The sequence below is a fragment of the Staurois parvus genome, unplaced genomic scaffold, assembly GCF_062004578.1.
Source record: "Staurois parvus isolate SC_StPar_1 unplaced genomic scaffold, SC_StPar_1.0 ptg000221l, whole genome shotgun sequence".
Taxonomy (NCBI): Eukaryota; Metazoa; Chordata; class Amphibia; order Anura; family Ranidae; genus Staurois; species Staurois parvus.
Window position 1 is genome coordinate 4,283,353 of NW_028318017.1, and position 15,729 is coordinate 4,299,081.

Consider the following 15,729-nt stretch of genomic DNA (forward strand, 5'->3'; position numbering starts at 1 on the left):
GTATAGCTGAAATATTCAGTATTTCAGTATTCAGTGTTTGAGCTATGGAAAGTTTTGATATGTGTCTGTATATCACACATACGACCGCAAAGCAACAGGAAAGAACGCCTAGACTGCAGGTGTCTGCAAAATCTGCAAAAACATCATAGCACGTAGATAAATGTGCAGATAAGAAGTCTAGGCACACAGCCAAAATGGCAAGATGTACTGACTGAGGTTAACAGTTTAACAGAGCAAGTTAAGGTGAACATTTTCCGGTATCTAGGTAGAAAAATAACAGGTACGCTTTGCTATTGGATAAGTGAGGTCCGATTTACTATTGGATGCTTATGGGGTTCTGTTTTTACTATTGGATGATTTGGGTTTGTGGTTTTTGCCTTTATAAACTGTAATGTACGTAATAAACTTTGCAATCTTCCTGTATCCGACCTGTGTGCCTGGTTACTTTGATTGCCCGATCGATCGAGCCCGTGCCACACCCAGACGCCGCGCGGCATATAAGAAATAAGAATATAAGGATTCCAGGAAAGAGGGAATTCCTAACAGTGTCCCCATTAGAGTCTCTCATTACACCAGGTGTCCCCATTAGAGTCTCTCCTTACATCATGTGTCCCTATCAGTGCCTCCTTACATCAGGTGTCCCCATTAGATTCCCCCTTACATCATGTGTCCCCATCAGTGGCCCCTTACATCAGTTGTTCCCATTTGAGTTCCCCCTTACATCAGGTGTCCCCATTAGAGACTCTCCTTACATTGTGTGTCCCCATCAGTGCCCCCTTACATCAGGTGTCCCCATTAGAGTCTCTCCTTACATTGTGTGTCCCCATCAGTGCCTCCTTACATCTGGTGTCCCCTTCAGAGTGCCCCCTTATATCTGGTGTCCCCTTCAGAGTGCCCCTTACATCTGGTGTCCCCATCAGAGTGCCCCCTTACATCAGGTGTTCCCATCAGAGACTCTCCTTACATCAGGGGTCCCCATTAGAGTACCCCCTTATATTAGGTGTCCCCATCAGAGTCCCCCTTACATCTGGTGTCCCCTTCAGAGTGCCCCCTTATATCTGGTGTCCCCTTCAGAGTGCCCCCTTATATCTGGTGTCCCCTTCAGAGTGCCCCCTTATATCTGGTGTCCCCTTCAGAGTGCCCCCTTATATCTGGTGTCCCCTTCAGAGTGCCCCTTACATCTGGTGTCCCCATCAGAGTGCCCCCTTACATCAGGTGTTCCCATCAGAGACTCTCCTTACATCAGGTGTCCCCATTAGAGTACCCCCTTATATTAGGTGTCCCCATCAGGGTGCCTCCTTACATCAGGAAAACCCATCAGAGTACCTCCCTACATCAGGTGTCCCCATCAGAGTGCCCCCTTACATCTGGTGTTCCCATCAGAGTGCCCCTTTACATCTGGTGTCCCCATCAGAGTGCCCCCTTACATCTGGTGTCCCCATCAGAGTGCCCCCTTACATCTGGTGTCCCCATTAGAGTACCCCCTTATATTAGGTGTCCCCATCAGGGTGCCTCCTTACATCAGGAATCCCTATCAGAGTACCTCCCTACATCAGATGTCCCCATCAGAGTCCCCCTTACATCTGGTGTCCCCTTCAGAGTACCTCCCTACATCAGGTGTCCCCATCAGAGTGCCCCCTTACATCTGGTGTCCCCATCAGAGTGCCCCCTTACATCTGGTGTTCCAATCAGAGTGCACCCTTACATCTGGTGTCCCCATCAGAGTGCCCCCTTACATCCAGAGTTCCCTTCAGAGTGCCTCCTTAAATTTGATGTCCCCATCAGGGTCCCCCCTTCCATCTGATGTCCCCATCAGAGTGCCCCCTTCCATCTGGTGTCCCCATCAGAGTGCCCCCTTCCATCTGGTGTCCCCATCAGAGTGCCCCCTTCCATCTGGTGTCCCCATCAGAGTGCCCCCTTCCATCTGGTGTCCCCATCAGAGTGCTCCCTTCCATCTGGTGTCCCCATCAGAGTGCCCCCTTCCATCTGGTGTCCCCATCAGAGTGCCCCCTTCCATCTGGTGTCCCCATCAGAGTGCCCCCTTACAACTGATGTCCCCATCAGAGTGCCCCCTTCCATCTGGTGTACCCATCAGAGTCCCCCTTCCATCAGGTGTACCCATCAGAGTCTCCCCTTCCATCAGGTGTCCCTGGTAGAGTGCCTCCTTACATTTGTTGTCCCCATCAGTGTTCCTGCACATATAACAGTTCCTCCTTAGATCAGGTGTCCCATCCCCAGGTATCCCTCTCACACATTAGAGCTGTCCCCCCCTTTCCCTCTGTGCTCACAGATCACTCTGCAAAGAAGGCAGCTCCTCCTCCCTGTCTTCAGTCATGTGATAAGTAAGAAGAGAGAGTTAGGAGGACAAACTCTCCATAGTTTATCAGTCCCACGCTGAGACCGAGGTGAGCTCTCAGTCTCAGTACTGGCTCTCTATCGCTGCCTGCAGGCTGGAGGGAGGAGAACACCTGATCCTCTCTCCAGCTATATTAGGGAGCCACAGTCCGGTCTGAATAATATGTCTGATTTTCAGGCAGACCAAAACCTGGACATATGAATCAAAACCTGGACTTTTCCGGGTGAATACCGGACATGTGGCAACTCTAGTTAACCCCTTCATCAGGTCATGTGACAATAACCAGCCTGGGAAGTTAGAATACGAGACCTGGAATTGGATCAACCAGGACCCACCCACTATTGTTAACCCATTGTGAACTGGCTGCTATTTCATTAAAAGGACAATATAAATGTATAAAATGAATGAGCAAAACAATTGACTTTTAAAGCTGCCTTAAACATATTTTCTGGTTGTATGAATTATATTGCACATAAAGACTTTATACAAAAATAATAAATAAAAATGCCCCCCCCCCCCAAAAAAAAAAAAAAAAAAACAGACCAAAGTGTTCTGCCTCCAGCAGGGGAATATATTATGCCTGTCTTGCCTGCAATATCAAATTTGACTGCTAGGTGGCGTGGGTAATAAATAATCTGTTTTACAGAAACTAGAGACTGTTTAGATAAGACTTAATACAAATTCCCATAATTCTGAGAGGAAAGGAAAGAGATGCATCTTGGGAGCTCAGACTCCATCTTAGAAATTGGGAGAGAAGGAGCCAGCTATCAGAGCACCTCTTGGACTAAAACAAGCATCATTTTGCATTCCCTAAAGGCAGCATCGCTTGAGAGAATCTCGTATCGCCATCTATTGTATAACTATTCATTGTGTTTTCTGTATGTTCTTACATTGATTGTATGTATTTGTCATTTCTTTTTCTTTTTAATAGTTTCACCCAGCCCGTTTTGTTAATAAAACAGATATAGGAGAGTTACACACAGGGAAACGTGTAGCGAGGACAGAACACAAAGATTACATATAGGTATGGATTTCCTTCATTTAACCCATTTATGAACTGTCTAATATTATAGACTCTCCCAGTTCTATTCCTCAAAGACTGACTGGCCATGATGGACAAACTGACATGTAAATTCTGAACCTATTGTCGAAAAAAGGTCTACTATCCATGCTCCTCCTAATAGGTTTCCCACATTTGCTAGGTGCAATACAAATTTTTTAATGTACGGGCCATTTTAAACGGGACGTTAGGAGCTAAAGGTACAGTGGGGATCGAAAGTTTGGGCACCCCAGCTAACAATTTGTATTAATGTGCATAAAGAAGCCAAGGAAAGATGGAAAAATCTCCAAAAGGCATCAAATTACAGATTAGACATTCTTATAATATGTCAACAAAAGTTAGATTTTATTTCCATCATTTACACTTTCAAAATAACAGAAAACAAAAAAAATGGCGTCTGCAAAAGTTTGGGCGCCCTGCAGAATTTATAGCATGCACTGCCCCCTTTGCCAAGCTGAGACCTGCCAGTGTCATGGATTGTTCTCAATCATCGTCTGGGAAGACCAGGTGATGTCAATCTCAAAGGTTTTAAATGTCCAGACTCATCTGACCTTGCCCCAACAATCAGCACCATGGGTTCTTCTAAGCAGTTGTCTAGAAAACTGAAACTGAAAATAGTTGACGCTCACAAAGCTGGAGAAGGCTATAAGAAGATAGTAAAGCGTTTTCAGATGTCAATATCCTCTGTTCGGAATGTAATTAACAAATGGCAGTCATCAGGAACAGTGGAAGTTAAAGCAAGATCTGGAAGACCAAGAAAAATATCAGACAGAACAGCTCGCAGGATTGTGAGAAAAACAATTCAAAACCCACGTTTGACTGCACGATCCCTCCAGAAAGATCTGGCAGACACTGGAGTTGTGGTACACTATTCCACTATAAAGAGATACTTTTACAAATATGGTCTTCATGGAAGAGTCATCAGAAGAAAACCTCTTCTACGTCCTCACCACAAAAATCATCGTTTGAACTTTGCAAATGAACATATAGACAAGCCTGATGCATTTTGGAAACAAGTTCTGTGGACCGATGAGGTTAAAATTGAACTTTTTGGCCGGAATGAGCAAAGGTACGTTTGGAGAAGAAGGGGCACAGAATTTAATGAAAAGAACCTCTGTCCAACTGTTAAGCATGGGGTTGGATCAATCATGCTTTGGGGTTGTGTTGCAGCCAGTGGCACAGGGAACATCTCACGAGTAGAAGGAAAAATGGATTCAATAAAATTTCAGCAAATTTTGGATGGTAACTTGATGCCATCTGTGAAAAAGCTGAAGTTAAAGAGAGGATGGCTTCTACAAATGGATAATGATCCTAAACACACCTCGAAATCCACGGGGGATTACATCAAGAGGCGTAAACTGAAGGTTTTGCCATGGCCTTCACAATCTCCTGACCTCAACATAATTGAAAATCTATGGATAGACCTTAAAAGAGCAGTGCGTGACAGACAGCCCAGAAATCTCAAAGAACTGGAAGACTTTTGTAAGGAAGAATGGGCAAAGATACCTCAAACAAGAATTGAAAGACTCTTGGCTGGCTACAAAAAGTGTTTACAAGCTGTGATACTTGCCAAAGGGGGCAGTACAAGATATTAACTCTGCAGGGTGCCCAAACTTTTGCAGACGCCATTTTTTTGTTTTCTGTTATTTTGAAAGTGTAAATGATGGAAATAAAATCTAACTTTTGTTGACATATTATAAGAATGTCTAATCTGTAATTTGATGCCTTTTGGAGATTTTTCCATCTTTCCTTGGCTTCTTTATGCACATTAATACAAATTTTTAGCTGGGGTGCCCAAACTTTCGATCCCCACTGTACTGTTCAAGATGTTTCAGTGAATTTTTTACCTTCTTCTCAATAAATGTTTTATTGGATTTGCACTGTTGGAGCCAGGGCCGACTTTAACATGGAGCAAAAGGGGCAGCTGCCCTGGGCCTTGTCATTATTGTGGGGCCCAAGGCAGCTGCTCCTTGAGCCCCTTGTCCTGGAGAGTCCGATGGTGGCAGGAAGCAGGGCGGCTTAATCTGGTGCCGACAGCGGCTTTCTCAGGGTGCAGGCAGGACGATAGCGACTTGCTCCACAAGGCAATCAGGTGGGCCCCGGAGACAGAGGCCACGGGGAAGGCTAGCAGCACAAGAGTGACTAGGACCAAAAGCCCAGGAGGGAGAAGACCTTCACTACCTCCCTGCTTGAGGCGAGCAGCAGCAGGCGCAGCATCCCCAGCACCTCCCAAAGACTGGACTCCTTATTCAACCTCCTCTCCGCTCCCAGCTCTGACACCAACTGGAGGACATGCTGACAAGGGGTCCTGTACAGAGGATGAGGTTGGGTAGGAGGTAAGTACTAGGTATCACACTCACCTACCCACATACATTAGGGACTGCAGACAGGGGCAGGGCTAGGGGTCTCTCACCCCCCTTTCTGTCTCCCACCTCCCTCTCTCCCTCACCCTCTCTCACCCACCCCACTCCCTCTCTGTCATCCCCCTCTCTCTCTCATCCCTTCTCACTCTCTCACCCCTTCTCCCTCTCACCCCCCCCTTCTCTGTTTCTCACCCCACCTCTCTTTCCCATCTCTCTCCCATCCCCTCTCTCACCCCACTCCCTCTCTCTTAGCCCCCCTCTCTATCACCCCCTTCTCTCACCCCTCTCTTTTTCATCCCCCCTCTCTCTTTCTCACTACTCCTTTCTGTCACCCCAACACCCCTTTCTCTCTCTTTCCTTCCTTTTGTATCTCTCACACCCCCTCTCACCCCTTCTAGCTCTCTCTTTCTCACTCCCCCTTCTCTGTTTCTCACTCCCCCTCTCTCTCACCCCACCTCTCTTTCCCATCTCTCTCCCATCCCCCTCTCTCACCCCACTCCCTCTCTCTTAGCCCCCCTCTCTATCACCCCTCTCTCACCCCCCTCTTTTTCACCCCCCTCTCTCTTTCTCACTACCCCTTTCTGTCACCCCAACACCCCTTTCTCTCTCTCTCTCCTTCCTTTTGTATCTCACACCCCCCTCTCACCCCTTCTAGCTCTCTCTTTATCACTCCCCCTCTCACCCCACCTGTCTCTCCCACCCCCTCTCCCTCATCCCCCCTCTCTCTTTCTCACTACCCCTCTCTGCCACCCCCTCTCTCTCCTTTTTCTCACACCCCTCGCTCTTTCTCACTCCTCCTTCTCTCTTTCTCACTCCCCCCTCTCTCACTACACCTCTCTCTCCCATCCCCCTCACTCTCCCCCCTCTCTCTCATTGTCCTTCTCTCTCATCCCTCTTCTCTTACCCATCTCTTTCTTATCCCCCCTCTCTCTTTCTCACTCCCCTGTTCTGTCACCCCGAAACCCCTCTCTTTCCTTCCCTCCTCTCACCCCTCTCTCTCACCCCACCTCTCTCTCCCCCACTCCCTTTATTTCATCCCCCCTATTTCTCACTCCCCCTCTCTGCCACTCCCCACCCTCTCTCTCTCCCTACCTCCCTCCTTTCTCTCACACTCCCTCCTTCTCTCACACTCCCTCCTTCTCCCTTTCTCTCTCTCTCACACCCCTTCTCTCTTTCTCACAACCTTTTCTCTCACCCCACTCGCTTGCTCTCTCTTTCATCCCCCTTCTCTCTCTCAACCCCCTTCTCTCTCATCCCCCTTCTCTCACCCCTCTCTTTCTCACCCCCTCTCTCCCTCCCTCCTTTCTCTCACCCCTTCTAACTCTCACCCCACCTTTCTCACCCATCCCCCTCTCTTTCCCACACTCCTTCTCTCTCACCCCCATCCCTCTCTCACTCCTCCTCTCTGTCACCCCCCACCCCCTCTCTACCTCCCTCCTCTCTCTCTCTCACACCCCCCTCCTTCTCTCTCTCTCTCACACACCCCTTCTCTCTTTCTCACTCCCCCTCTCACCCCACTCTCTCTCAACCCCCCCCCCCTCTATCACCGTCCTCTGTCATCCCCCTTCTCTTACCCCTCTCTCTCACACCCCTTTCTCTCCCCCACTCTTCTCTCATACCCCCTCTCTCACCCCCCATCCCCCCTCTCACCCCTCTCTCTTTCTCACTCCCCCTCTCTGCCAACCCCACCCCCTGTCTCTCCCTACCGCCCTCCTTTCTCTCACACCCCCTCCTCCCCTTCTCTCTCTCCCACACCCCTTCTCTTTCTCCCACACCCTCTCTTTCTCACTCCCCCTCTCTCTTTCTCACCCCTTCTCTCTCACCCCACTCCCTCTCTCTCAACCCCCTCTCTATCCCCCCTTCTCTCTCACCCCCCTTCTCTCTTTATCACTTCCCCTTTCTGTCACCCCAACACCCCTCTCTCTCTCCCTTCTTTCACGCCCCCCCTCTCACAACCCCTCTATCTCTCACCCCTCTCTTTTTCACTCCCCCTGTATCTCATCCCTCTCTCTTTCTCATTTTCTCTCTCTCACACCAACTTTGTCACCCATCCCCCTCTCTCTCCCCCACTCCTCTCACACCCCCCTCCTCCTCTCTCTCTCAGACCCCTTCTCTCTTTCTCACTCCCCCTCTCACCCCACTCTCTCTCAACCCCCCTCTCTATCACCATCTTCTCTCTCATCCCCCTTCTCTTACCCATCTCTTTCTCACCCTCCTTTCTCTCACCCACTCTTCTCTCATACCCCCTCTCTTACCCTCCCACCCCCCTCTCACCCCTCTCTCTTTCTCACTCCCCCTCTCTGCCACCCCCTCTCTCTCCCTACCTCCCTCCTTTCTCTCACACCCCCTCCTTCTCTTTCTCTCACACCCTTTCTCTCTCACACACCCCTTCTCTCTTTCTCACCCCCTCTCTCTCAACCTCCCTCTCTATCCCCCTTCTCTCTGGGGGTCTGGTCAGTAGTCGATTCTCTTGGGATAGCCCCGAGTACCACCGTGGAAGCCTCTCAGATATAGAGCTGGGTGGGTCACCCTGGATTTGACGTTCTCTAGTAGTGGTGGGCTGATGTCAGCAATATAGGAATATCTTCTGTGCCATGGAGCGTGGGCTCTGGGGATGAATTGTTGCTCTCAGGGGAGTCAACACAAATAATAGCCCATAGTGTAGTAATTTTGACCAAAATTAATTTATTAATCCACGTGAGTAAATGATAAATTGCTATCCCTTGCTGAGGAAGTGCAATTGCACGAAACACGTCCAAGGGGCCATAACGCCGTGACGTCTAGCCACCGGCTCCTGTTATAGGTCCGGTGGCCTCCTTTACAATACTGTGCGGTCAGTGTACTTTTTATTTACTCGAATACTTTGATTTTTCACTTTATTATTTACCCACGTGGATTAATACATGAATTGTTATCAAAATTACTACACTATGGGCTATTATTTGTGTTGACTCCCCTGAGAGCCAACAATTCATCCCCAGAGCCCACGTTCCATGGCACAGGAGATATTCCTATATTGCTGACATCAGCCCACCACTACTAGAGGAGAACACCAGGTCCAGGGTGACCCACCCGGCTCTATATCTGAGAGGCTTCCACGGTGGTTCTCGGGGCTATCCCAAGAGAGATGACTACTGACCAGGCCAATACCAAAAGGGGGAGAGTCCATTATAAGCGGTTCAGCTCATCCATCCCATCCCTGAGGGGGACCTCTGGTTATTGATTATATGTGTATATAAAGATATGCATCTGGTGAGTGCGTATTTTAGCTATTCTATCACCTCGCCACCTGGAACGTTGAAGTCACCTGTATCCATCACTTATCACAGACTGTCACCATTTTATACATTTATTTTAACATATTGTGATTTTATGTTCGATCATATGTTCAGCTGGTTTATGGATTGGAAGTATTAATCTGCATTTATTTTAGCGGTGCACTTTCTTTTTAAGTATCCTATGAGGTTTTATTCTGGTTACCTTTTTCGTCCTTTTAGCTGCTATACTATTACTAAGCGCTCACTGATTATATTGTTTTATTCTGATTTTGAGTCTAGCTGCTATTTATTTTATGTCTTAGATCAAGTTGAGAGTGAAATTCCATGTGAGCCAAGGGAGGGGGGTGGAGGGGCCCAAGAAAATGTTTGCCCAGGGTCAAATCAATAATAAAGACTGCCCTGATTGGAGCCCTCTCTTCTCTCCCTTACATGAGTGTTATGTCATTGTAACCCGTTTACGGGAGGAAGAGCTGGTGACAAGATTTTTGTGTGCTGATGATCGGTTGGCGGCTGGTGCCTCAGTCTATTATTATTATTATTATACAGTATTTATATAGCACCAAAAGGTTTGCTCAGCGCTGTACATTATAGTGGGGGACAGAACATGAGACAATACAGTAACAATACAATACACGAGGGGTTCGAGGGCCCTGCTCTTTTGAGCTTACAATCTAGGAGGGAGGGGATAGTGGTACAGGAGGAAGTGGCTGTGGGGGATGGAGTGGTAGGAGGAGTGGAGAAGATCAGCTGTTAGGTGAGGGTGGGGAAGGCTTCCCTGAAGAGGTGGGTTTTCAGGGTGTGCCTAAAGGTGAGGAGGGTAGGTGACAGTCTGATGGATTGGGGTAGTGAGATCCAGAGCATGGGGGAAGTCCTGGAGAAGTCCTGCAGTCGGGCGTGGGAGGTGGAGACCAGGGAGCTAGAAAGTAGGAGGTCTTGTGAGGAGCGAAGAGTACGTGTTGGGTGGTATTTGGGTATCAGGTCGGTGAGGTAGTTTGGGGCAGTGTTATGAATGGCTTTGTATGTCTGTGTTAGTAGTTTGAATTCAATGTGTTGGGCAATCGGGAGCCAGTGGAGGGAATGACAGAGGGGGGTGACAGAAGAGAAGCGGTTAGTAAGGTGGATGAGTCTGGCCGCTGAGTTCAGGATAGACTGAAGCGTGGATAGTCTGTGATGAGGTAGGCCGGTGAGGAGGGAGTTGCAGTAGTCCAGACGTGAGATAATAAGGGAGTGAACGAGTAGTTTAGTAGTGTCTGGGGTTAGGAACGAACGTATTTCGGAGATGTTACAGAGGTGGAGCCTGCGTGAGTTTGCCAACGATTGGACATGGGGCTGGAAGGACAGGTCTGAGCCTAGAGTGACACCTAGGACTTTGGTTTGCGGGGTGGGACTGATGGTGGCGTTGTTGGTCACAATGGAGAGGGTGGGGGGGCGTCTATGAAAGCTTTTGTTGATTTCTCTTATGAGGGTCACAGGGCTTCTGGTAAGCCTTTTGATTACTGGAGATACACGTGGTGATTCCATCCACACGATATTGGGGAAGAGGGCCATCAATTTATTTATCATTTCATGCACTGGGTGGCAGTTACCTACATTTTATGGACTTTTTGTCATTTGTAACGTCAATAATTTTGCACTTCTTATTTAGTGCTGCATAATTGATTATAAGCTTGCTCTGTGTGACAGGATCGAACTTCGTCACCGTCCCAGATGATATTGATATTTTGATGATGTGCTCCTCAGCTGGGACAGTGACATTCTGTAACAACAACCTAAGGCTCAGTTTTAGTTATTTTATAAACCCAAAGCTTTTTTTTTTAATTTATTTAGGATCGGCACATGAGGAAGATCGTATTATCCCAAAAAATGTTTGTAAACCCATTGGTGACTACTCATATCTCCATTATATGAGTTGCCACCACCCTCTTTGGAAAAAAAATATACCCAAAGGACATTTCCACAGACTCAAAAAAAACTGTACAAAACAAATCAAGACACTACACTGACCTCACAGCACTGCCTCAGAGCACACTAGTCAAAGGAAGAATTGTATTTATCATTCCTTGACTGAAGATCTAAAACTCATCAAAACCAGACAAACCCAACAGAGAAAAGAGAATTTCTGATCTGGCAGACCAAGAGTCCTGGGACCTAGAAAGTGTAGCAAACACTAAACAGTCCAGATTAAATGTGATCCCGGGGGGGCAGTAGTTCTTAAATGTCCAGCAACCCTCCTATTACCCTCCTCATATCCAAAAATTCTGCAACCAAATCATTCTTACTTTCATTTCCCAAAGTTATCCATCTACAAGGAGACCTGTATAGATCACATGATGGCACCAATGAGGATGGAGGAGGACCGGAGTCACATGACTGAGAAGATACTAAACCTCACCCTGGAGATCATCTACCTGCTGACCGGAGAGGTGAGGAGGATTCTGGGAGGTCACATGACATCACTCTTATCTCTATTAATAAAACACAGACCTGACCGGAGAGGTGAGGAGGATTCTGGGAGGTCACATGACATCACTCTTATCTCTTAATAAAACACGGACCTGACCGGAGAGGTGAGGAGGATTCTGGGAGGTCACATGACATCACTCTTATCTCTATTAATAAAACACAGACCTGACCGGAGAGGTGAGGAGGATTCTGGGATTCTAACATGATATTCCAATTGGTTCCTCAATACAGAGATTTCCTCTTCTGAAGTCAGGTGATCATATGACCATCACAGTGCCTCCATGTGACTCCCTAAACCCTGAGAGACACAACATGCAGAAGATTCTAGAAGTCACCAGAGAGATCCTTGAGCTGCTGACAGGAGAGGTGAGCGGTGCCGGGAATTCTGGGACATTTTCCAGTAACAGACAAGGGATGTGTCTGGATGGTGACTGTATCATTGTGTGTGTCAGGTTCCTATAAGGTGTCAGGGTGTCACTGTCTATTTCTCCATGGAGGAGTGGGAGTATTTAGAAGGACACAAGGATCTCTACAAGGACGTCATGATGGACAATCAGCCGCCCCTCACATCACCGGGTAAGAGGAGACTTTATTGTAAAGGAGAGAGCAGTACGGAGGATCCACCTAGATCCCCCATCATCTGATAAACACATAGAAACAATGGATTCAGTCAGTGTGTGTGTTTCCTACAGATGGATCCAGTCATGGGAACCCACCAGAGAGATGTCCCCGTCCTCTGTATTCCCGGGATTCCACACAGGAAGGTCACACCATCCCTCACCATCATCAGGTAGATGAGGAACAATCACTGATAGTATCATTAGGATCTGTACATTATCTGCATTGTTACCATTGATGTCATTTTTATTATATATTCAGAGGGGAAACCTGAGAGATCCTAAAGTTGATATTAAAGAAGAGATAAAAGAGGAGGAGGATGAAGATGGGGTGATGGAGTCAGAATTTCTAAAAGGACACAAGAATCTGTACCAGGACACCATGGTGGAGTCATCCAGCTACAGGAACCCACCAGAGAGATGTCCCCGTCCTCTGTATTCCCCGGATTCCACGCAGGAAGATCACACCATCCCTCACCATTACAAGGTTAGTGAGACATAACATCTAGATCGGGTCTTTAAATTTCCTTGCTCACATTTGGCGAGTGGAGATAATGTGGGGGCGAGTGTGACCCTGGCAGGGCCACCTATAGCCGTAACATAGGTATCTCGTCAAGATCGGTATCCCTGCAGCTACTGCACATGTGCTAGATCAGTGAAGCATTCATGGAAAACTAGCCAAGCTTGAGCCATGGTTTTCTCCAAAATCGGTTATCTCCATCAATTCTGGGCAACAGTGACAATCCCTGGGAACACACGGAGGGTGGAGGTAAAGGATATCTTGTGCATTGTGACAGGGATATCTGTCCTCTCCATTCACAGTGCTGGTCACAGGGGACACACACGTGAGGGGGATGGAGGATTTCATGGCCATTCTGCATGAGGACCGCAGAAGCTGATCGGCTGCATGGACTTAACTCCTCAATTGCCAGACACCTTTGCCATGAACTACTTGTAATAATTAAAGTACTAATTAACTTACAAGGGAGAGGAAACGGAGTGGGGGTCTGTCAGTGGGGAAAGGGGTGGAAAATTGGGGGTGGGGGTCTGTCAGTGGGGGAGGGGGGCAGTAGGTGAGGGGTGAAGGTCAGTGGGTGGAGGGGGCAGAAAGTGGGGGTGAGGGTTTGTCAGTGGGGGAGGGGCAGTAGTAGATGTTTTGTCAGTGGGGGGAGGGGGCTGTAATTGGGGATGGGGGGTCTGTCAATTGGGGAAAGAAGGCGGTAATTGGGGGGTGGGATCTGTCAGTGGGGGACTGGAGGAGGACATAGGATGGAGGATATGGTACTGGTGGAGGACATGGGATGGAGGAGATGGGACTGGAGGAAGAGGACATGGGATGGGGGAGATGAGACTAGAAGAGAAGACATAGGATGGGAGAGATGAGACTGGAAGTGGAGGACATGAGATTGGGGAGATGGGACTGGAGAGAAGGACATGGGATTGGGGAGATGGGACTGGAGGAGGAGGAGGACATGGGATGGAGGAGATGGGACTGGAGAAGGAGGAGATGGGACTAGTGGAGGACATGGGATGTGGGAGATGAGACTAGAAGAGGAGACATGGGATGGGAGAGATGAGACTGGAAGTGGAGGACATGAGATGGGACTGGAGAGAAGGACATGGGATGGGGGAGATGGGACTGGAGAGAAGGACATGGGATGGGGGAGAGGAGGAGGAGGAGGATATGGGATGGGGAAGATGAGACTAGAAGAGGAGACATGGGATGGGAGAGATGAGACTGCAAGTGGAGGACATGAGATGGGGAGATGGGACTGGAGGAGGAGGAGGGATATGGGATGGGGAAGATGAGACTAGAAGAGGAGACATGGGACGGGAGAGCTGAGACTGGAAGTGGAGGACATGAGATGGGGAGATGGGACTGGAGAGAAGGACATGGGATGGGGGAGAGGAGGAAGAGGAGGATATGGGATGGGGAAGATGAGACTAGAAGAGGAGACATGGGATGGGAGAGATGAGACTGGAAGTGGAGTACATGAGATGGGGGAGATGAGACTGGAGAGAAGGACATGGGATGGGGGAGATGGGACTGGAGGAGGAGACATGGGACGGGAGAGATGAGACTGCAAGTGGAGGACATGAGATGGGGAGATGGGACTGGAGAGTAGGACATGGGATGGGGGAGAGGAGGAAGAGGAGGATATGGGATGGGGAAGATGAGACTAGAAGAGGAGACATGGGATGGGAGAGATGAGACTGGAAGTGGAGTACATGAGATGGGGGAGATGAGACTGGAGAGAAGGACATGGGATGGGGGAGATGGGACTGGAGGAGGAGACATGGGACGGGAGAGATGAGACTGCAAGTGGAGGACATGAGATGGGGAGATGGGACTGGAGAGAAGGACATGGGATAGGGGAGATGGGACTGGAGGAGGAGGAGGGATATGGGATGGGGAAGATGAGACTAGAAGAGGAGACATGGGACGGGAGAGATGAGACTGCAAGTGGAGGACATGAGATGGGGAGATGGGACTGGAGTGAAGGACATGGGATAGGGGAGATGGGACTGGAGGAGGAGGAGGATATGGGATGGGGAAGATGAGACATGGGACGGGAGAGATGAGACTGCAAGTGGAGGACATGAGATGGGGAGATGGGACTGGAGAGAAGGACATGGGATAGGGGAGATGGGACTGGAGGAGGAGGAGGGATATGGGATGGAGGAGATGGGACTGGAGAAGGAGACATGGGACGGGAGAGATGAGACTGGAAGTGGAGGACATGAGATGGGGAGATGGGACTGGAGAGTAGGACATGGGATGGGGGAGAGGAGGAAGAGGAGGATATGGGATGGGGAAGATGAGACTAGAAGAGGAGACATGGGATGGGAGAGATGAGACTGGAAGTGGAGTACATGAGATGGGGGAGATGAGACTGGAGAGAAGGACATGGGATGGGGGAGATGGGACTGGAGGAGGAGACATGGGACGGGAGAGATGAGACTGCAAGTGGAGGACATGAGATGGGGAGATGGGACTGGAGAGAAGGACATGGGATAGGGGAGATGGAACTGGAGGAGGAGGAGGGATATGGGATGGGGAAGATGAGACTAGAAGAGGAGACATGGGACGGGAGAGATGAGACTGCAAGTGGAGGACATGAGATGGGGAGATGGGACTGGAGTGAAAGACATGGGATAGGGGAGATGGGACTGGAGGAGGAGGAGGATATGGGATGGGGAAGATGAGACATGGGACGGGAGAGATGAGACTGGAAGTGGAGGACATGAGATGGGGAGATGGACTGGAGAGAAGGACATGGGATAGGGGAGATGGGACTGGAGGAGGAGGAGGATATGGGATGGGGAAGATGAGACATGGGACGGGAGAGATGAGACTGGAAGTGGAGGACATGAGATGGGGAGATGGACTGGAGAGAAGGACATGGGATAGGGGAGATGGGACTGGAGGAGGAGGAGGATATGGGATGGGGAAGATGAGACATGGGACGGGAGAGATGAGACTGGAAGTGGAGGACATGAGATGGAGGAGATGGGACTGGAGAGAAGGACATGGGATGGATGAGATGTTTACATTGCTTTATGTTAATATTTTTTAAGTTAATATTTATTT

At 48.9% G+C, this 15,729-nt stretch overlaps 1 protein-coding gene across 1 annotated transcript in view; it reads left to right on the forward strand.

Moving 5' to 3' along the window:
* LOC149460830 (uncharacterized) overlaps positions 1-15,729 on the forward strand; it is a 90,047-nt gene that overhangs the window by 27,341 nt on the left and 46,977 nt on the right. The window contains 1 exon segment of the mRNA XM_089679264.1: positions 12,403-12,624. Coding sequence (XP_089535390.1) covers positions 12,403-12,624 — 222 coding nt within the window.